The sequence below is a fragment of the Petaurus breviceps genome, unplaced genomic scaffold (genome assembly GCF_028583685.1).
Source record: "Petaurus breviceps papuanus isolate PSGF00001 unplaced genomic scaffold, PetGlider_PUasm1.0 140, whole genome shotgun sequence".
Classification (NCBI taxonomy): domain Eukaryota; kingdom Metazoa; phylum Chordata; class Mammalia; order Diprotodontia; family Petauridae; genus Petaurus; species Petaurus breviceps.
In genome coordinates, this window is record NW_027185698.1 from 17,245,793 (window position 1) to 17,272,774 (window position 26,982).

The following is a 26,982-nucleotide window of genomic DNA, read 5'->3' on the forward strand; positions in this document are numbered from 1 at the left end:
AGAAATTGAGTTGTGGGCTGCCAAGAATATGAACCTGGAAAGTAGCCCTTCCCTGCTGATACGGGATTTTTGCCTACCTGTTTCATGGAGGCCATCTAGTCCCTAACATCTGTATCACTCATGTTTCAGACCCAGCTAATAATGTAGCTGTAACTAGCTTGGCCCTCTCCTTTAAAATAACTATTTAAGTAGTCAGTAGTTGAGTTTTAATGGCCAATGTTGTGTGCACATTAAACATCAAATGATTGTCAACATATTTATTGAGGCTTAACAGTCATACAAGTATATGAAAGATGGCTCCCTTACATGGCTGTCAGACTTCAATAAACATGTTTAATAATTAATTGGCATTAAGCAAACGTAAGCGTCTGAATCTAAATTAAGTGTTCAATGAAGCGTATTTCAAACACAGTTGAAACTACAGTAACATGTTATTATTTAAAGTCCAGACTGTCAATTTAGCTTTTCACATAACCAGAGGAAGTACTCTTTTTTTTCTGAAGGTATTGCTGGTTCAATGGTACTCTTGTGTGAATACAGCATACTTCATTGTGCAATGTACCAGGCTATCAAAGAGACATAGAGTATGTGTGTACATCTCTGTGTGTGCATTTGGTAACATATATACATAAATGTATTCATATGTATATACAAATACACTCATGTTAGACTAGTATAGTGACCAGACCCAAAAAGAAGTCAACTTGGAAGGAGGTCTTTAGTGGACTGCCAAGGGCTCTGTCCTGGGCTATAGGTCGTTCAATATTTTTTATCAATGACTTGGATAAAGGCAGAGATGGCTTTGCTGACGATATGAAACTAGAAGAGAGGGTTAATGTGTTGGATGACAGAGTCAGGATCCCACAAAACTGCAATAAGTAGAACATTGGGTCAAATCTAAGGTGAAATGTAATAGAGATAAATATAAAGAAACTTCTCAAGTATGCAGTAAGTGAACATGACCGGACATTAGTTCACTCACTAAAACTTTACCTTTTTTTTTAAATGGTTGCAAGTTCACTATGAGTAAACTATGTTATCTGAAAACCAAAAGCAGCTAAAGCAGTCTTAGTCTAAATGAAAAGAGTCTGAGTGTCCAGAACTTGGGTGGGCTCTGCTATACTCTGCCCAGGTTAGACACTGCCTACGGTACTCTGCTCAGTTCTGGGTGCAAGAGCACCCAGAGGAGGATCTTCAGGTCACAGATTAATAGCATCATCTATTTAGAGCTGGAAGGGACCTCAGCTGTCACCCCTTCCAAATCTTTCATGTTATAAGAGGAAACTGTGGCCCAGAGCATTGTCCAAGGTCACAAGACAGCGAGTACCAGAGCTGAGATTTGAACCCAGATTTTTCTGACTGAAGCTCAGCATTCTATCTCCTCCACCAAGCTGTCTCTGTGAGGTTTGTTGGAAGGAATTGTGGTGTTCAATCATCTCACAGGAGGCATAATAGCTGTCTTCAGGTATTTGAAGGGCTTCTTTGTCAGAGGGGTTAGATTTCTTCTATTTGGATCCAGAGGAAAGAACTAGGGATGAAACCTGATATAGGTTATATAAGATATAAAGGCTTACTGTAAGGACAAGCTCCCTAACAGTTAAGGTTTTCCAAAAGCAGGAAGGCAGGCAGTGGGTTCCCTATCACTTGTGGTCTTTGAGCAACATTAGCTGCTCACTTGTCATGCATGAATGTTGTTGAGGGGATCCTTGGTCAAATATGGGCTGTCCCAGATCAGGGGTGGGGAATCTGTGGCCTTGAGGCCTTCTAGTTCCTTGAGTGCAGCGTTTTGATTGAGTCCAAGTTTTACAGAACAAATCCTTTTGTTAAAGGGATTTGTTCCCTTAATAAAGTTTGGATTCAGTCAAAGGGCTGCACTTGAGGACCTAGAGGACCACATGTGGCCTTGAGGCTGCAGGTTCCCCACCCTTGTCCTACATGGTCTGTGAGATCCTCCTCCCGTGGAGAGCTTGTGTTTCTCCAGTCTCTTTCACTAAAGTCTTACTCTGATCCCTCATTTTTCGATTGAGAAGATTCAGGGTTTTTGAAGATAGTTTCAATGGAAAACAAGCTCTGGTGGTTCCTACCAAACTGAACAGGTTTTTAGCATGGGCTCAGCAACAGACTTGGTATTTCTCATTTGAAAATCAGGTTGGCTAAATTCAAAGATACTCATCTCAAGAAGATTGTTACCTACAAGGGTGTGGAGTCCCCACGTCATCAAAACCAGGAGTCTTCAAAGTATGTACTCAAGAAACACACTTTTGTTATAGATAATATTCTACAACAGGCTAGTGGTAAACATTAGATGAGGTTGGCTATACTCTATGTTTGGTACTATTACTCTCTATATACTCTGTAATACTCTATATTTATTACTAATCCAAACATTAGAAAAATCATCCTTCAGGCTCAACATATTAAGTTGTTAGACCATCTCCAGTCATTCTAATCTATATCTGGCCACTGGACCCAAATGGATCTGGAGGAGAGACTGAGGCTAGTGACTTTGCACAGCCCTCCCTCACTTAAATCAAATTCACTTGCAAATCATGGCATCACCTTCTTGACATCATGGTCTCCTTTGAGGATGAAGGACAAACAACAATTATAGTGACAACATTAAGTTGCCAAATCAATCCGAAAGATGAGACCTCCTGATGGCCGAGCTTTTGAACTACTTCATGGGGAACCAGGTCTCCATGCCGCTTCCTGGCCATCTCCCCTCCAACCTGCCTGACCTCCAACCATCATCCCTATATCACCTCCTTCTAAAAGTTAGGACCCCACCCCTAGGATACCAGGATCTGCCCAGAACCAGGTCTCCATTCCACTTCCTGCCCATTTCCACCCCCTCCCTATCTCTCTACCTCCCCTTGAAGGTATTACCCTCTTTAATCAAAATGTAAGCTATGGATAGAGCACCAGGCCTGGAGTCAGAAGACTCAATTTTCTGAGTTCAAATCTGATTTCAGACACTTACCTGCTTTATGACCCTGGGCAAGTCACTTTACCCTCTTTGCCTTAATTTCTTCATCTGTAAAATGTGCTGGAGAAGAAAATGACAAAGAACTCCAATATCTTTGCCAAGAAAACCCCAAATGGGGTCATGAAGGGTGGGATACATCTAAAACAAATGCATAACAAAAAGGTTCCTTGAGGGTAGAAACTGTCTTGCTTATTTGTATTTGAATCCCCAGTGTTTAACAAAGTGCTTGACATGTAATAAATAGTTAATAAATGCTCTATCTATATAACAAAAAAAAAAGAAAGAAAGAGAGATGAAGCCACTAAATCAGAAGTGTGCTCATACCTCAAGTAGATACCTTCTAGTCAATAGCTGGTCAATAACTATTGACTTAGTGTGTAATGGTCAATAACAATGTAGTAACCAAATTAATGGTCAATAACAATAACTATTAATAATAATTGACTGGTCAATAGTCAATAACTATTCATACTTCTGGGAGGCTTGTTCTCATGTTGAATATTGTCTGTATGTAACCTGCTACATTCTTTGAAAGGGAAGTGTTTTGCAGCCCCTAAAATGAGGTCCCTTTGAGAAGGAAAAAAAAAAGCTATCTTTAGGAGAAGTCAGTTTTCTTTTTCTTCTAAAGTAAACAAATAAGCTTCTGTCACACACACACACACACACACACACACACACACACCACATGATATAACATATCCTGGCAAATTAAAGTGAACTCAAGGAAGTGGGGAAATGCCAAATGATAAACAAATACAGGAAGCTGGGCTTGAAAAGATGGAAAAGGAATGTTTGAGAATCCCAAACATGTAAGCTTATAATAAAACACAGCACAGTGACTATATAAAGAATTTTTCAAATTCACAGAGTGTATTTGTTACAGCTTCACAGAATAGGCAACGGCTCTCAGCTTCCTCCAGGCTTTAGCTTAGAGCCTTGACCTCTAGAAAACAAATTGTAATGTTTTGGATTTCCCAAACTCCACTGCTTTTTACTATGTTTGGACCAAACTTGTTTGTGTATTGGTGTCACAGTCCAGCGGTACTAAACAGTAAAACACAGCTAATGGAGAGAAGCAAATAAAATGCCTCTGTGAAAATGAAGAGTCATTGTTGGTGAAAATTTTATATTATTATTGTTATTCTTTTGTAATCAAAATGCAAATATTTCAGATCTTTATGTTTTATTTTGGGATTTTACTCCATATTGGTTTGCTTATTTGTTGAGTGTATAAGTAAGATTACAATAATAAAAAAGAAAATATTAAAATCATAAAAATGAAGAGAAATCTTTCCCCAATCAGCAGTTATTCAGAGTTCATTGAAACTGCTTTAATTTCACTTTTGTTGAGGTGGGGATGCTTGATAGTTGTTATCTGACCTTTGTGTTTTTCTGACCATCTCCATCACAAACCCTGAGTCCTCCACTCTAGGAATGGCCCCTAATTAAGCAGAGATTAAGCAGAGAAATCACGTTACCCTAAGAGTCAGATGATGTTAGAGATTTGTGTTTGGGGGAAGAAATGCCTTGCCAACTCTCTTTGATTTTTGATGGTCCTGGAAATATGACAGGTGAGAAAACAGAGCTTCAGAAAGATTGACACTTATTCAAGGTCACAGTTAATAATTTGCAGTTAGTTAAGATATCTAGCCAGATATTTTGAATGTAAATCTAGTGCTCTTTTTTGTTGTTGTTTGGTTGTGTCCAACTCTGTGTGACCCCGTTTGGAGTTTTCTTGGCAAAGATACTAAGTGTTTTGCATTTCCTTCGCCAACTCATTTTATAAATGAGGAAACTGAGGCAAACAGGGCTAAGTGACTTGCCTAGGGTCACACAGCTAGTAAGTTTCTGAGGCTGAATTTTAACTCAGATCTTCCTAACACACTACAATTCAGTGAATAAGACTTGGTTTTCTCTTTATCCCAACCACTGACTTTTTTTTCTAGATGATGGGAGATTTCTTTTGTTTTATTTCTCTATCCTGATCAAACTTCCTGGCACATTCTGAAGTTCATTTAAAGAAATGTTGTGCTGATGTCTTTTTCACATCATAGCAATTTATTAACTCTTCACTTCCCTACCCCTCCCCATCAAACCTTTCCTTGAAACAAAGGAAAATAGTTGCTCAGAAATACCTGATGCAGTGACAGTATACACAGCACTCTGCCCCAGTAGTCTCTCTATCTCTCTATTAGAGGAAGAAGGTATATTTCACTGTGCAGGTGCATTATTGATCTTTCATTTATTCAGAGTTCAATGGAGCATGCTTTCTAAAGTTTCTGCTTTGGTGTTGATGATCTTCTAATTTGGATATGTTCAATTTTTCCTTCTCTCTCTTTTCTCCCCAATGCAAATGACAGCTCCTAAGGATGACGATAGCAAAACAGAGACTAGGTGACGAAGAAATTGGGGTCCGCCATTTTGCAGCCCATGAACGAGAAGACCTGGTTCAGCAGCTGGAGAGAGCTCGAGAACAAGTAATCATGTATAGACACTGGCTGGTGGGGGATGTGTCCAGTCTTTGCAGAGAAGGAAAGAAAAGCATAATGCTCCAGTGTCCCTCAGAACGTGTTATGTATCCTAAGTTGCAAACGATGGGGATGGGGGCAATATAAATTATATGTCCTGGCTGGACCCTTTTATACTTGCCACTATATGCTCTCCTTCCGCCAATAGAGCCTTTCATTTCCAGTTTCCAGCAGGTCTGTTGTCTAATACAGGAATTACCAATCACTAATTACTTGCAGTAGACTTCGTGTACTATTGTTATAAACACAACTGGCAACTTTCCCTCTCGGGACTGCTCAGGGAGGAAATAAAATGTGACAAACTAGCTTAAATTTGCAAGTTTGGGCTAAAATGCTGAGCGATGCACCTTCTACCAAGTCTCAGCGGGCAGAGGGCCCTAGTTATGGAACTGCCATGGGACCCTAGACTTCATTTTCCTTCCTGACTAATTGGTTTTGAAGAGAAGAACAAGATTGCTGGATCTGGAGCAGCTAAAAAAAAAAAGTTGGAGTAGTCTTGTTTGCAAAGCTATGGCTGATGCTACAATGGTTGGGACTCTTGGATTTACTTCCCTTCCCATTTTGCTAAGGCTAGTTGGCAAGGTTGTCTCCCTTTCCTTCTTCCTGGCCTGGCTCCCTCCCCTGTCTTGATGATAACAAGGCAAGACCAGAGCACTAGGTCTCTGTTGGTCTAAGCCTTTATCTCATTACATACTTCATGAATTCCCTTAATGCCAATCATCCCAGGGCACTGTTTTTGGTGGCAGGAAAGTCAGCCTGAGAAGGACTTTCCTTGTTAGGGAATTTGCTTTTACTTTCAGATTGAATCCCTGGAACATGACCTCCAGGCCTCTGTGGATGAGCTACAGGACATCAAAGAAGAACGCTCTTCCTACCAGGATAAAGTGGACAGGCTGAATCAAGAGCTCAATCATATCCTGGGTGGTCATGAAAACCGCATCATTGATGTGGATGCCCTCTGTATGGAGAACCGGCAAGTACCTGGGGACCCTTGGATACTTTGGCTGGACGGTAATAGTATCTAATAATAGTAGCTAACATTTACATAGTGCTTACTATATTCCAGGCACTATACTAAGCACTCTACAATTATTTTCTTATTTGAACCTCCCAACAATCCTGGGAGGTGGGTGCTCCCCATTTATGATCCACATTTTACAGAAAAGGAAACTGAGATAAGCAATAGCTAAGTGACTTGCCCAGGGTCACCCAGCTAGTTAAGTATCTAAAGCTGGATTTAAACTCAGATCTGGCCTAGCGCTCTAGCCATTGTACCATCTAGCTACCCCAGGCTATTGGCCTGAGGTCTGAAATGTGTTTGCAGCCCTAATTATGTTATCATTAGAACAGTGGGGGGAGGTAGAGAAAATAGAAAGGAAAGGGAAAAATAAAAACCCACAACCATCTGTGTGGGAAGGTTGAAAGTGAAAGCTACTTGTTATTACGACCAGGAAGGAATAAGGAAAGTAAATTGGGAAATTCCCTGAGCCATTTACTTTCCCTGAGGCAAATATCAGTGTGAGTATGTGGATGACTGAGTGTTCAGATGGTGGCTTTTCTTCCTTCTTTTACTCCCCAGTGGAATCATCTTAATGAGAACTCTGAAAAAAAAAAAAAAAAGGTGTTGATCTCCCTTAGGTGAGCTCCAGGTAAGACCTGTTTTAAAGTGCTCTGTGCATTTGGGGCACACTTGACCTCAATGACAACCACTTTCAAAAAGGTCACTGGGATGATTTTCCTCTCTCTTTATTTTTGTGTTAGTGATAAGGAAGCCTACTTAAAATGAGCACAGGGTGTCAGTGAACAGAAAGGAAGCACAGTATGTTAGAAAGGTCCCTGGACGATGGAGTCAGGGAGGACCTGCCTGGGTTGGAGTCCCATCAACAAGTCACTTGGCCTGTTTATTCTCCCATCCTAACACCTCTCATATGGGCCCCCTTCTCTCCTCTGACAGCCACCACCCTCATAACCTTTTGACTGGTCACTCTCCCTTAAGGTTCTTCCTACTCCAATCCATCTTCCATGTCTTCCTGAAGTATAGGTCAGACCATGTAACCCTGACCCCCCTACGTCCACCCCCAGTAAACTCCTTGTTCAGTCATTTCAGTCACGTATGACTTTTTGTTACCTCATATGAGTTTTTCTTGGCAAAGATAGTGGAATGATTTGCCATTTCCTAGCTTCTCCAGTTCATTTTACAGATGAGGAAACTGAGGCAAGCAGGGTTAAGTGACTTGCCCAAGGTCACACAGCTAGTAAGTGTCTGACGCCAGATTTGAACTGAGTAAGTTGAGTCTTCCTGACTCCAGGTTCAGTATTCTATTCATTGGGCCACCTAGCTGCCCCTCAGTAAACTCTGTTGACTCCCTGTTACTTCCAAGATCAAATATGAATCTGATTAGTTTTTAAAAACCTTTATAACCTTACCCCTTCCTACCTTTCTAGTCTTTTTACACCTTACTCTATTCCATATCCTCTCTGATCCAGTGACATTGGTCTTTTTGCTGTTCATTACACAAGACATTCTATCTCCTGACTTGGTGTGTTTCCATACCTGGAACTCTCTTCTTCCCCATCTCTGTCTCCTGCTTCCCCTGATTTCCTTCAAGTCTCAGCTAAAATCTCTGCAAGAAGCCTTTCCTGATCGCCCTTCTTCTAGTGCCTTCCCTCTGAGGTTATTTATACTTTACCTTTCCTATTGCATGTTGTCTCCCCCATTAGAATGCAAACTCCTCAAGAGCAGGGACTATTTTGGCCTTTCTTTGTACTCCAAGCTCGTAATATATGTACTAGGTGCGTAATCAATACTTGTTGACCTGACTTGATTTCCCTGGTTTTCATTTTCTCCATCTGTAAAATGAGAAGACTAGACTAAATGGTTTCTGAAGTAACTTCTAGCTCTCAATTTATGATCCTGTATTGTTTTTTTTTAATCCTCTTTATTCTCAGTCACTCCCTCAATCATTCATTCATTCCCCAAACATTTATTATGCTCCTATCCTGTGTAAAGTGTTGTTCTGAGAACTGGTTCAATAAAACACAGTCCCTACCATCAAGGAATTTACAACTGAGTTGGAAGATGAGATAGTTAAATAGGGGAACATATAAATTAGAATCTGGTGAGTAAATGGACTAGTGTATACTTTGAGATCAGATAAGAGAATTAAGAAGAATGGAGCTTTTTTTTTCACACATACCTATGTCCTTGTTCTATGTGTTTTTTTTTTTTCTCTTAGATACCTCCAAGAGAGATTAAAGCAGCTTCATGAAGAGGTCAGCCTACTTAAATCTAATATTGCCAAATATAAGGTAAAGGAATAGTAATGATGGTCATGACAAATTACTATGTCACTCAATTCATTTCAGTTTGAAGTCATCCTGTACACAAGAGAAGTGTTCCATTATTATTTCCATGTATAAATTCAAATAAAAGCCTTAATTGTGATAACTTTTTTTTTTAATCTCATTTTTGGACATGTGATTTCACTGGTATGGAAATCCCAATGCCTTCTCTGGAAACTCCCTCCAGGGCTAAAGATTTTACTGGCTTAGAGGTTAGAGCTACTGCTTTGGATTTTCTGTGATCCTGTAGAGCACTGCCCACTCTTTTGTTTCATCTGGAAAGCAGGGATAGCAATCAGTATTATCCTTTATTAACTACTGCTCCAATTTTCCCCATCTGTAAAATGGGTTTAAGCCCTGCTTCCCCACCTCCCTTTCACTCCCTTCAGTAGTATTAGCTGGGTTTCCCACTCCTACTGCAGAATCAAGATAGTAGCAGCAGCATTTATAGGGCATTTTAAAGACTGCAAAGTGCTTTACAAATATGATTTCATTTAATCTTCACAACAAATCTGGGAAATGAGTACTGTTATTACCCCAATTTCATACACGAGGAAACTGAGGTAGATAGGTTAAGTGACTTGTCCAGGGTCAGACCATTGGCAAATAACTGAGACTGGTTTTGAACTCAGGTCTTCCTGACTCTTAAGTCAAGTGCCTCAGATAAGAAGCTTTCTTTAAATGCAAGGCAAGGTAACTGTTTATTTGGAGTAGGAGTGGCAGTGGGGGAGATGGTCCCGAATCTGTGATTTCCTCAGACTAGGGAACGTTGGCTGTGGAACTTCCCACTGTGATAAAGGTCAGCAACTCCTCTGTAAATTCGAATTTTAGAGTTGCCTGGGTACTAAGAGGTTGTTACTTGCCCACAATCACCCAGGGGTAAACTTGAGAACCCAGGTCTTATTGGCTGTAAGACTGAGCCTTCTAATCAGCAAACCATTCTTCCTTTAAAAAAAAAAAATTAACATCTCATATAAAACAAATTCCAACTATCTTTTCTTCTGCAGGTCTTTGTGTAACTCCTCATTAGGGATAACATTTTTGGAGACAGTTAGAATATGACGGTGTCCTATTAGCACTCAGGTGGCCCAAAGGCTCCCTGGGGTGTTAAATTCTCTGCCAATGTTTGTCCCCAAAACTCCCATGTGACAGCAGGTTCCTACCTGGTGGGAAAAGCTGAACCTGAAATGCTGTGACCTGAAGCCAGACCTCCCACTAATAGGGCAGAATGTCAGGATTCTCCTTGCTTTCATACCTCCTAATTCCAGAACCATCTAGTTTGATAATATCTTATTCTGCAGATGTTAGTTGTAAGTTTTATAATTAGAAAACCCTCCTGGGTTTCTCCACATTGAAAATGGATTGATTTCTGTCCCTGAGGGACATCCTCTGCTCCATTGCTATACTCAGGAGAGAGCCGCCCCATTTTCCCAGCACTTGACATTAACTTTTCTCTCAGACATCTCCACCAACCCTTGCTATATGGCTTGAGGCTTTGTCAGGGCAGAGTTTCTACACACACCAAGCCTGTACACCATGTATCTGGGCAGAGATGTAGATTTCTTTTAAACATGTATAATTTATACCTAATGAAATACATATACATTCATACACATATACCTACTTCTGCTCTGAAAGATGTCTTCTTAATCACCTAAAATACTGAATCGCACCCCTCCCCTTTCTCTCCGTGACTTTGCCCTCTCCCTGTTTTGTTTCCCACCTCCCCTGACTTTTTTCTCATTTGCCTGCTCCATTTCTTGCTTTTCTCAAAATATGTCCTTTTTTTCTGTCTTCTTTTCTCTTTTGTATTCTTTCCCTGGAAGATCTTGTCTAGCCTTTCAGATTAGAATGTAAACTCCTTGAGGGCAGGGACTGTTTTTTTTTTTTTTTAATTTGTTTTTTGTTTTGTCTTTTGTCTTTGAATCTATGGCCAGAGTCAAGGAGAACTAAAACCTCTGGTATGAGGGCTGCCAGGCTTGCTCTGGTGCCCACCTGGCACTCAATTCTCACCTGTGGTTCCAAGAAGCTGCAGTATGGGCAGTGCCACACCCTGGTCAACCATCTCAGCAGATGGGCTAAACCAAGTTGAGGATAACCAGTAAGCCTAAACTCATCAGCGAGTTCAGGGGCTATCTATCCCAGGCAGCTACAGAGCACTGGGCCTGTAGTCAGAAAGACCTCTGTGTGACCTTGGCCAAGTCATTTAACCCTGTTTGCACCAGTTTCCTCATCTGTAAAATGAGCTGGAGGAGGATATGACAAACTACTCCAGGATCTCTGCCAAGAAAACCCCAAATGGGGTTGTGAAGAGTCAAACACTACTGAACAACGAATCTATCCCCAAAACCTACCAGAGGACCTGGAACATATTAGATGCCTAATATACGCCTACTTGATTGGCAGGTCTAGTTTTCCTTCCTGACACTGGAACTGGTGCCTTTCTGCTTATTGCACTCCGAACTTTGAACTTGGATTTGTACTTAATATTCTGACTCTAGCTTTGTTAATACAATAATATTGACTATCTTTCATGTGGAGGTGTACCAAAAGTCTTAGTGCTTAAGTGCTTTGTGCTTAAGCTTTCATTGCCAAGCTTTTAATAATGAGGTTTACTCTATGATAAAAATAACTAAGTTTAATAATTTTAAATATTACATATTTTAGTATATAGTGCTATTAAGGTTTCAGAAGCACTTTACTTCTTTACTTTATTTCAGAAGCGCTTAAGCAACCCTGTGAAGTAGGAATTACAGGTTTCATTATCCCCATTTTACAGATAAGAAAATTGAGAAGTAAAGGCCAGGGGTGTGGTCCCCGCCCCTGGTAGTTTATGGTCATACAGCTTCTGTAATGAGTGTCAGAGGCAGGATTCACACCCAACTCTTCTAATTATTAAATCTAGTACATTTTCTATCATGCCATGCTGTCTTATTGGACTCAGACCATGGGGGCCTTACATTCTGTGAATTAGATTTTGCCTAAAACATATCCATATTAATCTGCTAATCTCTGGCATGTACACACACCTTCCTACCCCCACCCCCCTTACCCTCCACATGCTCTCATTTCCTTTGGAAGCTAATGGGACATGACAGATGGAAAAAATGAAGCAATGTCATTTTATTGTGAGTAACATCCGGGCCAATCTCCCTGCAACTCTCCCCTCCTCCCCTGAAATCAGCTGAAGGCTGCACAGCTGTGGGCTCAGACAATTTGGGAGCTGCTTTCAGACCTGTGGTGAGCATAAAGTCAATAATCTAGTTCTGGGGCCAGCCGATGGAACAAGTCCTTTGTCAGCTTTGATGACATGGTGCCTCCATTGTAGCCCGTACTTAGTCCAGAACTGACTTTTCTGATGAATGAACGTTCTTTTCCAATGTTTCCCTAGAATGCCCTCGAGAGGCGGAAAAGTTCCAAAGGCCAGGGCAGGTCCAGCAACAGCAGCAGCAGCAGTGCCTTGACTGGAGTCCTGTCTGCAAAGCAAGGTATGAGTCTGAGGGCCTGGAAGGCTCCCAGTGGAGCTGTTGATACCACTTTCCCTCAGTGGTTTTCAGCATCAATTATTCAGCATCACAGTAATAATAATAGTGATGATGAGGAGGAGGAGGAGGGACTGCCTAGCACAGTGCCTTGTAACTAGGAAGACCTGAGTTCAAGTCTAGCTTCAGATGAATTCTAGCTGTGGGACCCCAGTCAGGTCTCTATCTGTGACTAGGCCACTAATGTTAAACTCATATAGAAATGGTTCCCTGCAGGCAACATTTTGACTTAGAAAACAACAAATTAACATCATCTATGTTGTATTGTATTTCATTTATTTTGTTAAACATGTCCCAATTATATTTCATTCTGGTTTGGCACATTCAGATGTTTTGCCTTCAGTGAGTTTGACACACTCTTAGACAAGGGTTCTTAACTTGGTGTACGGACTTTTAAAATCTCTCTTCTGATATGTACATGATATATATATATATATATACACACACACACACACACACACACACACATATGTGTGTGTATTTATACATCTAGATAGAGTTACTTCTTGTTTCAGATCTGTGATCTTGTTAGTGTGAGTGCTGTCTACCAGGGACAAATCACAACTCCATCTACACCTTCTCATCTTACACAATTAATTATTGGCTATCCCTTTTATGGATAACTTCCACAAAGGATTTATTCAATAAATTGAATATCCTTCCTTTGGATATTCCAACATTTCCTAGATACCAGTGCAAAGCTTCTGCCTTGACTTGCTGTCATTCTTCCTTCTTGTGATGTGGCTACCTACTTCTATTTATACTTCTATTTGTTTTATGCTTTGTTATGTCTTTTATGCTATAAAAAATAATGATCATAGCTTCCATAGCTATTAAAAATCTCATCATCCTTTTTGTCCATTATCTCATTTGACACAACCTTGTGAGTTAGGCAGGGGAGGTATTACTCCCATTTTACAGAAGAAGAAACTGAAACTTTGAGAAATGAAACAACTTTCCCAAGGTCACACTGGTTAGATGTGCCACACAGCTAGTAAGGGGCAAAATCGAGCCTGGAGTCTAAGATTTCTGACTGATTACACCCTGAAAGAAAGCGTTGCCCCCTTCTCCTGCCTCCCAAGATTGTAAGCAAGCAAGCAAACAATGAAAACTCCAGCCACATTCCTGCTGAATCCCACTTACCTTGGGGGATTAGCTGTCTTAAAGAGGAACGCTTATTGACTACAAGTTCGTTTGTTTTCATGCTTTATTCAGTTGAAAAATAATGACCTTCTTGTAGCAGGAGAATGGAATAGATAGCAGATAGCTTATCCGTGATAGTGTATATTCAGGAGCTGAGTTCCTAAACCTGACTCCCAAGGTGATTATAATCAGATGGCCACCTTTCCAGATATTAACTCTGAAACCCACTGATGGAAAAGGAAGTCTTAGGTAGGATTTTCATGTGCAAAAGAAAAATGCTCTTAGGTTTTTCTTACTCCTTAAAAACCAAAGTACATTTCCAAACCTCTGCTCCTACCCACCTTGAAGAAGGTATGCCGTTGTGCTTTACTTTAAGAAAAGTAGCATACTAGAAAACATGGCCTCTCCCACTGATGTTAAGCTCTTATCTGAGGGGCTGAGCTCAGTAAAAGTTAAAGTGACAGATAATTGATCAGTACTTCCTGTAGGACTCTGCAAGTAGCAAAGTGGGTGGGAGGAGATCGGCAGATGTTCCAGGGTATATGGAGTTTAGCTGGGGCCAGTGCCAAGGAGAGAGGGAGGAATGAGGCCAGTAGCTTCTGAGATCTGTTCCAATAGCAGTGAGTCTAACTAAACATAGAGTGTGTATAAAAATATATGTGTGTATACATGTGTACATACATATACATATACATATATACATACATATACATATATCGCACACACACAGACACGCATACACACAGTGGACAAAGCCAGTAAGGTTTCGAGATAGTCTAAAGCAAAGGGGAAATCACCTTGTTGTTTTACATGCTGTATTTGTGTTTTTCTATCCTGCTATTTTGCTTGCATTCTGTCATGTTTTGACCTCCCTCCTTTTGTGTGTGTGTAGAAGGATATTTTGCAGGATGGCAAACTCTTCTGGGAATATGTTTTGCAGAATGACACACTCTTCTGGGTACATACCAATGGAGGGAAAGGAGATGTAACACCAGAGGAGATGGAGATACCTGGGGAGAAGTAAAGTCAGAATTTAATCTTACTTGGATAGTTCAGATTAGATAGTTCCCAGAACTCCTGGGAATCCCTTGCATTTCATATCCATAGTTTCTTCCTTAAGTAAAGTCATAGATACCCTGGCTGGATCTATCCATCAGAAAGAAGTGCCTTACCACCATCATAGACACAGAGATGGAAGGAGATTCTCTAATCCATTCTCCACTTTTTACAGATGATGTAGGCTGCATGGCATAGTCAAAGAACTGTTGAAATTAGGAGGAATGTGAATTGAAATGCCAGCAACCCACTTAATCTTGCCAAGCCTCAGTTTCCTCACCTGTCAAATGAGAATAATAATACCTGCACTGCCTATGTCATAGGGTTGTGAAGGAAGCATTTTTTTTTCTTGCTTTTTGGAGGGCAATTGGGGTTAAGTGACTTGCCCAAGTTTTTTGTGTTAAGTGTCTGAGGTCGGATCCAAACTCAGGTCCTAGATAGAATAGCCAGTGCTCTATTCACTGCACCACCTAGCTTCTTGTGAAGGAAGCACTTTGTAAACCCTGTTGTGCTATAGACATTTGAACTATTCCTGTAAGGCTCAGAGGTACTGACTTGTCACTCAGCTACTAAGGGCAGCCAACATTTCTGCCTTTCAGTCCCTAGTCCAATGTTGTTGCTTGCCACTATATCATGCTGCCTCTTTAATTTATCAGTCTTTTAAAAACACTGATAAAACACTCCTCATACCTTACAGAATAAAGTCCAACTGCCTCAGTTTCCTGCTTAGGGGCTCTTTGACTTCATCTTGCCTGTCAGACTTACCTCCCACTGTTGCTCTCTGATTCACCAGACCTGTCTCCTCATTGTACCCCAAATACCACATCTTCATTCCAAACTCCATAAGCAAAGGCATTAGTCATATATCATTCATGCCTAATAGACAATTCTTCATATTTCCTGATGGGGATTTCTCCATCCACTCAAACCTCCATTTCCCAGTGATATTTCCTTTTCTAGGTTATATAGGTAGAGAAACCAGACTGGTTCACTGATATACCATTGAAAAATGCCCCTCCAGCTTTCCCATCCCATGCATTCCCATCTCCCACGTTGCCCCTTGGCCAAGTTAAAACAAAGTAATAGGATTCCCACTATCTTTGGGAGAATCAAAGGAATAGCATATCTAAGAAGTGGAAAGGAACTGAGAGGTCATATTTAATCCTATCATTTTTGAGATGAGAAAACAGGCTGCAAGAAAAGTGAAGTGATTTGTCAAAGGTCACGCAGCTGTTTGATGCTGGAAGTGGGACGAGAACTCGTGCCCTTCTGACTTCTAGTCTAGTATTCTTTTGGCCCTACTCCATGTTGGTCTTCCATTTCAGAAGTGAGCATGCTGTGATCTGTCTATAGTTCATGCAAGGTAGAAGGGAATGGTAAACGTGTGTGTCTGTGTCTGTGTCTGTGTGTACACACACACACACACACACTGTTGTTCAGTCATTTCACTCATGTCCTATTCTTCGCGGCCCATTTGGGGTTTTCTTGGCAAAAATACTGGAGTTGTTTGTCATTTTCTTTTCCAGCTCATTTTACAGATGAGGAAACTGAGGCAAACAGAGTTAAGTGACTTGCTCAGTGTCACATAGCTAGTACGTGTCTGAGGGCAGATTTGAGCTCAGGTCTTTCTGATCCAGGCTGGGCACTCAATCCACTGTGCCAGCTGTCCCCATAGATGTGTATACACACACACACAGAGCCAAATAAAGATATAGATATATGACCAAATATAATGAGGTAACATTTAATAAGGGTAATTTTAAAGCCATCGGATCATGGATCTAGAGGCAGAAGGGTCTTCAGAAGCCATCCCCTTCATTTACAGATAGCCAGGGAGGTTACATGACTTTCCCACAGTCATAGAGATAGTAAGCACCAGACATCCAGGTCCTTGGCTTCCAGGGCCAATGCTCTTTCCTTTGTGCCATACTTCCTCCTATAATTGGGCTTAAAAAAAATCAACTGCCATCCCCACAATAGGCTGGAGGAGGCAGAGAAGGTAAATACCATCTGAAAAAAAGGATTTTTTCATGGCTTTGAGTGGGCAGCAAGTTCATTATGATTCTGTAGTGTGAAATGGTGGCCCCAAAGCTAGCTAAATCTTAGGTTTTGGTAACAGAGGCACAAAGCAATTACATGACACAGTGCATAGAGCACTATCCCTGGAGTCAGGAAGACCTGAGCTCAAATCCGGCCTGAGACACTTACTAGCTGTATGACATTGGGCAAGTCACTTAACTGTTTGCCCCTGTTTCCTCATCTGGAGAAGGAAATGTTAAACCACTGGATAGGACTCAACAACAACAACAACATTCAGAATGAAGAGATCATAATGGTCCCACTGTACTCTACCCCAGTGAGAACACACCTGGAGTGTTGCATTCAGTTCTGGGCAGGAAAGTTAGGAAGCATGTTAACACACTGAGGAAGGTGATTCAGGTGGTGAGAGGACCACAAAGGTTGGCTGAAGGACAAGAAGACTTAAGGGAAGATACGGTCACTGCCTTCAAGACCATGGATGGCTTGTCATGTAGACAACATAGATTTATTCTGCTTGGTGCTAGAGGCCAGGACTAGAAATGGTGGGTAGCAGTGGTAAAGAGAAAGATTCCATTGGGAATGCCCTAATAGTCAGAGCTATCTAAACACAGGATGGGCTGCTTTAGGGAGCTGGGGCTTCCTTATCACTTTATCAAGTGGAGGCTAGATTATCACTCTAGATTTGGAGTAGAAAGGATTCAATTGTCTTTCCAGTATCAGTTGGACTAAGAGCTCTGAGATCCCTTTACTCAGAATCAGAGAATTGGAATCCTTTGATTCTGATTGTCTCTAGGCCTCAGTTTCTTCCTCTAGAAAATGGAGATGATAATAGTACTGCCTGCTTAATGGGGTTATTGTGAGAATCAGAGGAGCTATTTCAAGAAAAGTGATTGGGGGTGACTAGGTGGTGCAGTGAATAGAGCACCGGCCCCGGAGTCAGGCGGACCTGAGTTCAAATGTGGCCTCAGACACAACACAAAAAACTAGCCATGTGACCTTGGGCAAGTCACTTAACGCCAATTGCCTCCAAAAAGCAAAAAAAAAAAAAAAGAGAGAAAAGTGATTTATGTACCTTAAGGCACTGTATAAACATGTCATTATTATTGGCAATCAGTTGACCAAAGACCTTGCAGAAATAACTGGCCTTTTGTTTTGAAAGATCAGCCCTGGATTAGGAATTAGGAGACCTGCATTCTAGTCCTAGCATTATTCTTTAGTTGATGTGAGACCTTCAGCAAAGGTCTCATATTTAATCAGCCTTTGCCTCAGTTTCCTAATTCCCATGAATTAGGAAACATGCTTACTCCACCAACCTCACAGTTTATTATTCTTATATTTTATATTATTTATATATTAGAATATATTATATAAATACATAGTATATAAATTATATTTATTTGTTATATACCTTATTATTCTTTTTGGAGGTTTGGGGGAAGGGTCTGGATCTTTGATTTCCCTAATGTAGAAAAATTGCTTCTGTCAAAGAAGTTGAGTGACTTGCCCATGGTGTTAGAGGCAGGATTTAAGAGTCCTCCCAGCTCCAAGGCCAGCCCTCTATCCATGTTGCTTCTTAGAAGGTCAATGAGGAACTCATAAATGAACAGAAAAGCACTTGCTTCATGAAACTATATTTTCTATATGTCCCTTCAGCCATCACATTAGCTATTCCACTTTTGCTTCTTTAGGCCATTATACCATCAGGAAGCCTTGCTCATTCTGTGATTGGGAGGGAGGATACCAGAATCAGAGGGAATGTTACTCATGGTCCATAATAAGTAAAAAAAACTGAGTTTTGGCTTTTTGTCCTCCTTAGTTCAAGATTTATTATCTGAGGATCATGGATGTAGTCTTCCAGCAACACCACAGTCCATTTCGGATCTGAAATCTCTAGCTACGGCCCTGTTAGAGACAATCCATGAGAAAAACATGGTCATTCAGCACCAAAGGCAGACCAACAAGTAAGTACTTGAACTGGAGTGTCCAACCCATAATGGGTTATCATGTAGATGACATAGATTTATTCTGCTTGGTACTAGAGGCCAAGACTAGAAATGGTAGAAGTGGTAAAGAGGAAGATTCCACCTGGATAAGAGGAGAATTGCCCTAACAGTTAGAGCTCTCTAAACATGGGATGGGCTGCTTTAGGGAGCTTTTAAGTTTAAGGCACAGTACTTATTGTTGAAGTTTGCAAAGTACTTTATGCCGGCAAACAGTGTGGCTTTCTGCCTGTCCCAAAGACATGGAGTCCATTGACATATTTCAGAAGATCTATGAATTCGTATGGAAAAAATTATATCTTTATTTCCATATAAATGGTTTCCTTTTTGGTCCTATGTATTTTATTTTATTTTTTTAAGCAATTGGGGTTAAGTAACTTGCTCAAGATTACACAGCCAGTTATTTCTGGGTGTGGTGCTGAGTGTCTGAGCCCAGGATTTGATCTCCGGTCATCCCAACACTGCTCTTACTCGCTGAGCCACCTGGCTGCCCCGGTCCTATGTATTTTAATTGTTATTTTTAGCAAATATTTATTTCTCTACCTCTTCCTCCCCAATTAAACAATTAAAGGAAAAAGAAAACCTTCTTAACAAATATGCCTAATCAAACCGAAAAACAAATTCCCACATTGGCCATGCCCAAAAATGTAAGTCTCATTTGGTGTTTTAAATCTGTCACTGCTTTGGCAAGAGGTGAGTAACAGGCTTTATCTTTAGCCCTCTATAATCCTGGTCTATCACTGCTTTGATAAGAGCTCTAAAATCTTTCTCAAGTTATTTTACTTTATAATATTGTTTTTATTGTAGAAATTACTCCCCTAGTTCTGTTCAAGTCACTCTGTATAAATTCATAGACATCTTTCCAGTTGCCTATGAAACCCTCCATGTCATCATTTCTTATGGCACAATATTCTACTATATTCATATACAATAATTAATTTGGTCATTCCCCATTAGGTGGGTACCTCCTTAGTTTCTAATTTGGGGCTATTATGAAAAGTGCTACTATAGGTATTTTTGTATGCTTGGGTCCTTTCTTTTATCACTTTGAGGTATAGACGTAGTTAGTAGTATTACTAGGTCAAAGGGTATGAAGAGTTTACTGACAATCCCTCCAACATTTGTCATTTTCCTTCTTTGTCATCTTTTTTTTTTTAAGAATTGGGGTTAAGTGACTTGCTCAAGGTTACATGGCCAGTTATTTCTGGGTGTGGTGCTGAGTATCTGAGCCTGGATTTGATCCCCAGGTCATCCCGACACTGGAGCCGGTGCTCTTACTCACTGAGCCACCTGGACGATCCTAAGCAATTGGGGTTAAGTAACTTGCTCAAGGTTACACAGCCAGGTGTTTCTGGGTAGGTAATAAGTGTCTGAGCCCGGATTCGATCCACATGTCATCCTGACACTGGAGCTGGTGCTCTTACTCGCTGTGCTATCTGGCCACCCCTTCTTTGTCATCTTTGCCAATCTGATGGGTAAGAGGAAGAAACTCATAGTTGCTTTAATTTACATTTTTTTCTAATTATTGTGATTTGGGGCATTTTTTCACATGGTTTTTGCTTGCTGAAGAATTTCTTCTTTTAAAACTTCCTATCTTTTAACCATTCATCTATTGGAGAATAGCTTTTGGCCTTATACATTTGAATGGATTCCTTTGTATTTTATTTTATATTTAAAGACTTCATTCTGAGAAGGGACTCATAAGTGGTTCTCACCAGACTTCTAAAGGGGGGGTCTACAACACACAAAAAAGTTAGCCCCTCTCCCACATGAAATTATCTTCCTACCTCTCGGGCAGTAACTGGGCTCAGTACCTTAGAAAGAAAACCTTGATGTAAAGGGACTGGTTTTTTTATGATGTTTTTAGTAGCAAGCTTTGATTTGGGGGAACTGAATCACAGGACTTGACAAAAACCTGGCCTTGAATGTGGAGGGGTATTGGGGAGGGGGTGGCTAGAGTCATTCCTCCAGCTTCCCCTCCAAAGTATGGGAAATAAAGACAATTATATCTGGATGAATTTTTCTTTGAAAGAGTGTAGAACACTTTGTGGGAAATCAAATAAGTTAGATCAGTGAGTGGAAAGGACAGAGGGGAAATTGAAAGTGTTCAGAGATCGATGAATAAGCTATAACTCAAAGACATGCAAACCTTACAAAATGTGTGCCACAAACCAAAATGAAAGCAAATGCCTATGGCCAGGAGGTTCCAGAAATACTGAGTTTACGGAGAGAGAGAGATGGGGATTTGGCCCTGGGGGGGTAGGGAGGGAGAAGGCAGGGGTTACAACTGGAAAATGATTGAAGGTATTGTAAAAACAAAATAGAAAAAAGAAAAGATGGAGAATGAAAGGAAGATTGCACAAGAGATTAAGATATATAAAAGAAACCAGAGATCAGTGAAGGGAGACCGGCCAATCTCAAAGGAATGACAAGGGTAATTTATTGACAGAAGAAGTTTTAAAATTCCTTAAAAATGAAATCTTAACCAAGGAATGAAACAGCCAGATGCTGAAAATGTCTATATTTCTCAGAGGAAGAAGAAGAAATCAGGATCTCACCAGAATAGGTAATGGTTTTGAAAACCCCTTTCATTGTTCTATTTAGGTAAGGGTCCCTGGACCCGGAAACAATTGCTATAGAGTCTTAAAGGAACCCAGTGATGTGTTGTTTTTTTTTAAACTAGTGCAGTAGAGTAGCAGAAGACCCCATATATTTTTTCAGAAAAAGCACAGCAAAGTGGGATTTTTTTTAAGGTTTCAAGGCTAAGCTAGGTTTTGATAATGGGAATTTATTAAGCCTCTGGGAGTATGTACTCCCCATGTCCCCCCAGAGAACCAAGGTAAATAAAACATCGACAGACTGAAGTCAGGGAACATACTTTGTCATAGAGTGGTAGGTGATTATTTTCTCCATCATTTCTGTTTCAGTTTGCTTTGTCTTTTTTCTTTGTTTTGTTTTAACCTTTATAGGGAAAAAAAAAAACAATTTTGGAAGCTATGAATGAGAGAAGTAAAATGAATTGTGTTAGTGAGAAAGCGCAAAGGATAGTGGGGAGTAGGGAGGACTTAGGAAGGAGGGAATTCTGAGGCAGCATCCCAAGCTCCTTTAGGAAATATAAGCCAAATCTTTTTATAAGGAGCTCCTTTTCAGGGCTAACTGTAATATTTGTGGGAGGGAAAGGATAAAGAAAAGAACACTTGCTCCTTGAAGGCATAACAAGAAAGAGAAGGAAAGAAAGAAAGAAGAAAGAGAGGGAAGAAGGGAAGGAAGATGAAAAAAAGAAAGGAAGGAAGGAAGGAAGAGAGGGAGAGGAGGAATGAGAGGGAAGAGAGGGAGGGAGAAAGGAAGGAGAGAATCCTAGTCTAAAGATACTCAACTAAGTTCTTGTGTTTTAAGGGTAACTGTTACATAGATAAGGACCAAAGGATTATTTGTTATAGAGGATGAGTTGTAACCAAATCAGCAGAGGACTGCTTTCATAGGGCAGCCAGTGAAATATCAAAATGATTTTTGTTATGTAGTGACTTTTTTTAATGGAATTTTCTGTAATGGGATTTTTACTAACATATGGTTCATAAGTGCATCAGAAATAGAATAAACTAAAAACAAAATGGCTAAAAGACCCATAAAAGCCCAGGGGCAAAACATCTGTATGTGTTATTATTTCTTAGAAGGTGCTGCTAAGGGTGCTGATGGAGCATGGGGAGAGGGGCCAGGAAATCAAGACTGCCTCCTGTTCCAGATTTCCAAGTGCTTCTTCATTCCCATATGTTGTCTCCTGGTTAGAGTGTAATGTCCTTGTGAGTGGGCAATTGCTTCATTCGTTGTTTCTGTATTCATGGCACATGTATTAGGATCCAAATCATATCCATACCAGATAAGTGTAAAATGGAGACTGCATTGTTTGCCAAAAATTTCTAGCTTTGCCTTTGTATGCTGCAGAGTTGAGAAAGACAGTTAGCTTACTCACTTGGGCATTGAAACAAATGAGTTGATTTTCAAATAATAGTGTCTAATAAAATTCAGTAAACATTTATTAAGCACTTCTTATGCGCAAAACACTGCTCTATGACAGGAGAGGCAAATGGGGAGAAAATACTGACATCTCCATGGCTCTTTGAAGCCTTCTTAGCACCTCTATTAGATAGGTGGCTCGATTATGTTATTATTATCCTTATTTTACAGATTAAAAAAAAAAAAACAACAATTGTAGCTCAGAGAGATTAGGTGATTGGGCCAGAGTCACACTACTGGTAAATGTGAAAGCTGCTATTTAAACCCAGGTCTCCTATGATAAGACCTGGCTTCTACCCTCAAGGACCTTATAATCTAGCACTAATCTCTTCTTTTATCTTATTTCTTGCTCTTCTCTTTGGCAAAAATAATCCATTTCAGTTATTTTTGTACTAGAGAAGATTTTTCATATCTCTTTTCTTCTATTACCTTTAATGCAATTTCTTGCTTTTAATTTGAATCCATTGAAGTGATTTAAAACAACAAAAACAAACATTTTAATCAGTTTTCATTTGCTGAGTGCTATCATTTGTTTCTGCCTCTTTGTTCTGAAATGAGAAGAGGCAGTTTTGCTCTCCAGGAGCCAAGAGAATAAATCCAGGCATGATTATGATGTTCTGGAAAGGCAACATAATGCAGCAGAAAGAATGCTAGATTTGGAGTCAAGAGAACTGGGCTTCCTATCTCAGCTCTAGTTCTGGTTATCTGTGTGACCTTGGGTAAATCACTTAATTCCTCTCAGCCTCTGTTTCTTCATCTCTAAAGTGAAAATGTTGTCCCAGATGACTTCTAAAGTTCCTTCCAGCCTTAAATCTATGGTTCCATGTTTTAATGTTCCCACTGTAAATATTTGGGATTTTGAGACCTTCACACTTTCAACAAATTTTTAATTTGGGGGCACCAAGTAGTTATGATCAGTTCACAATCATTTAAATGCCAACTTGTGCCAGGCTCCGGGGAAACAAAAACGGAAGTGAAAAAGTCCCTGCTTTACGTTCTACTGAGGCAGCCAACATGTACATATATAAATATAAGCCAGATCAACCCAAGGTAATATAGAGAGAGTGGGAAGGATCAAGGAAGGCTTCCTGTAGAAGAAAGTAGCACTTAAGCTGAATTTTGAAGAACACAAGACATTCTAAAAGGTGGAGTTGAGGAAAAAGTACATTCTAGGCAGAGGAGACAGCCAATGCAAAGACATGTAGGTAGGAGATGGTTTGTGGTATGAGGGAAACAAGAAGAAGGTCAGTTCTTAGGGTATAGGAGAGATTATAATATATAATAAGACTGGAAATGAGACTGGAGTCAAGTTGTGAGTAAAGGGCTTTAAATGCCAGACAGTAGAATTTATATTTGGTCTTTAAGGCAATGGGAAACAAGTGGAGTTTATTGAGTATGGGGCTGACATGATGAGACTTGCAGGAAATCTTCAGGAAAAAAAATCATTTTATCCACTGTGTGTTGGATGGATTTGAATGGGGAGGGACAGTAGGAAAGACAGGTGGGCATGACAGTAATACTATCAAAAGCAGAAAGAAGGGGATGGATGTGAAAGATGCTGAGGAAATAGAAACAATAAGACTTCACAACTTAATGAATGTATGGGGTGGGGAAGAGTGAGGAGGATGTTGTCATTGCAAAATGGGATGATTAGATAAATAATGATGTCCAGAAGTTCAGAAGGGTGGTTTGCATGGTGGGAAGAGGCCAATGGGTTCTGTTTTGGCACTATTAAACTTGAACTGCCTTCAGGACATTCCATTGGAAATGCCCATTAAGTAGACAATGTTATGGACCCAGAGTTTCAGATCTGGGAGTCAAATACATAAAGATGATAATAAAACTCCTGGTAGCCCATAAGAGAGTGAGAAGAAAGAGAGAATGTGAACAGGGCCCAGAACAGAGTCTTGGAGAACAACCACAATTAGGATGATGATCCAATAAAGGACAGGATCTATATAGGGAATGGTCAGATTCTCTCTCTTTGTATGGGGAATGATCAGATAACTTAGAACTAGAAGAAGAGACTTTAGAAATCATCTAATCCAATGCCCCATTTTACAAATGGGAAAGTAAGGTCAGAGAATTCAGGTGACTTGCCTAGGGTCACATGGTATTAAATCATAGAGCCGAGATTTGAACTCTATTCCTCTGACTCCAAATGCAGTGCTTTTTCCATTATACTAGGTGAAATGGTAATAGAACTAACAATATAATGTGAATTTGGCTGTTTTTCCATTATTATTACATAACTGATTTGTTCTTTCATGACAGCAATCATAGAATCATGCAATTTTGATAGGGAATGTTCTAAGTGTGAGTGTGAAATGAATAAATGGCTATTCTCATGAATAGTAGTGCTTCTCTGTGAACTCATACTCCCCCTTATAGTTTTTTTTTTTGCTTTTTGGAGGGCAATTTGGGGTTAAGTGACTTGCCCAAGGTCACATGGCTAGTTTTTGTGTTAAGTGTCTGAGGCCGGATTTGAGCTCAGGTCCTCCTGACTCCAGGGCTGGTGCTCTATTCACTGCACCACCTAGCCACCCCTCCCTTATAGTTTTCAGCTACCTGTGAACTGTTTCCCTTCCCTTCTCCCACCCTGAAATAGATCCTTTTGAAAATGATAAAGGTCCAAAAAGAGCCATCTTGGAGAATTACTAAGAAAACAAAGGACCTGGTATTTGGGATGTAACTTAGATTAATATACCCTTGTTGTACTTCATTCTAAACAGAAAAGTGATAGTTGACTGTCTATGCCCAAGAAGGAAATAATAGTGAGCATTATTAGCTTTTTTATCTAAAGAATAATTTTGGATTGAGAGCAGTGATGGATGTAAAAAAAATTTTAACTCATTATTTCACTGACCACCATTCCCAACCCACTTTTGCTCCTCCCATGTACATCCTGCTGCCTTTTTTACCATCATGTTAATGATCTACCCAAAATATTTTTCTTGAAGACACTCAGAAATCTCTTTGTAGATTTTCATTTATCTTCCTCCATTAACTTCATCTTGGGCACTGTAGGGGTATGTTACGTGAAGGAGAGATTAGATTTGCTCTGTTTAGCTGAACTAGGGACTGAATGAGCAGCAATGACTGTAATCTCCAAGGAGGTCAATTTAGGCTTGATATAATGAAAAAACAGCTGATGAGAAGTGTAGAGGGCTACCTAGAGAGTCTGTGGGTTCCTTCTTAAATGACTTCAAGTAAAGGCTGGATGGTCACTTGTCTGGTATGTGGGGATTCCTTTCATGTGGGCTGAACTAGATGGTCATTGATGGCCCTTTGATTTCTCCACTTCTGTGATACTGTGATAAGAGACAAGAGAGAAAGAATGGGGATGGACCCATTTAATGTTTCTCAAAGTGCATTAGTATAAAGCCATGATTCTTACACCATAGTGCCTAGTTTTCTTAAGGAGTGTTATAAAATTTTGAAGACAAATTTAAATTTCACAGAATCATAAAATTTTAGAGTTGGAAAGGACCTTTAGGACCATCAATTTAGTAAGCATTTATTAAGTATTTACTTTGTTCCAGGTGTTATACTAGGTGATGAGGATGCAAAGCCAAAACCAAAACCAAAATGGTCCCCATCCTTAAGGAAATGATTGTCTAGTGGAGAAGTTTAGACTCTAGTAAGTTCACATGTAGGTTTTAAAAAATTAATTAATTTCCACATTCACTTCCATAAGATTTTGAGTTCTGAATTTTTTCTCTCTGTCTCCTCTCTTCCCAAGACAATGTATAATCTGATATAGGCTTTACATATACATTCATATTAAACATATTTTCATATTAGTCATCACATGTAGTTTTAACCCTGTCATTTTGCAGATGCCTAGAGGAATGTAATTTACCCAGAAACCCACTCACTCTGAATTGAGTTCAGAGCTAGAACTCAAATCTATCTTCTGAACCCCCAGTTCAGGACTATTTTCACTCTATCAGGCATTCTTTTTATCTAAGTTGTAATGTAAATCTAACTTTAATTTTAAAAATTAATATATGTCACATGTTAAATGTAGTTATCCTGAAATCAGACAAACAATAATAAGCTACCCAGCCCCTATAAAGGTTGGGTCTCAGAAAACTTCAATATTCATCTGTAATTGAAAATAAATGGCCAAGATCCAAGGCCAACCCCAGGGAATACTGTTAAGTGTAAAGCCAAGCACAAGCAGCTTTCCAGAGGACTGCTGCTGTGAACAGCTTTCAAGGTTCTGATTACATAGTATACTGAACTCTTTATTTATTCAATAACAAATCAGAGCAAAACATTCACAGAAAATCAAGGCATGGCATTCACAATGTTACAACTTACCACAG

The 26,982-nt window shown here is 40.0% G+C and overlaps 1 protein-coding gene across 3 annotated transcripts in view; it reads left to right on the forward strand.

Moving 5' to 3' along the window:
- The window catches only part of CCDC149 (coiled-coil domain containing 149), a 156,266-nt gene that overhangs the window by 95,158 nt on the left and 34,126 nt on the right, over positions 1–26,982 (forward strand). For 2 of the 3 annotated variants that reach the window (XM_069069060.1, XM_069069073.1), the window contains 5 exons: positions 5,347–5,463; positions 6,315–6,487; positions 8,751–8,823; positions 12,248–12,344; positions 18,454–18,598. In XM_069069060.1, the coding sequence (XP_068925161.1) occupies positions 5,347–5,463; positions 6,315–6,487; positions 8,751–8,823; positions 12,248–12,344; positions 18,454–18,598 (605 nt within the window). The remainder of the gene's footprint in view (positions 1–5,346; positions 5,464–6,314; positions 6,488–8,750; positions 8,824–12,247; positions 12,345–18,453; positions 18,599–26,982) is intronic. The other variant, XM_069069070.1, reaches the window with a different exon arrangement.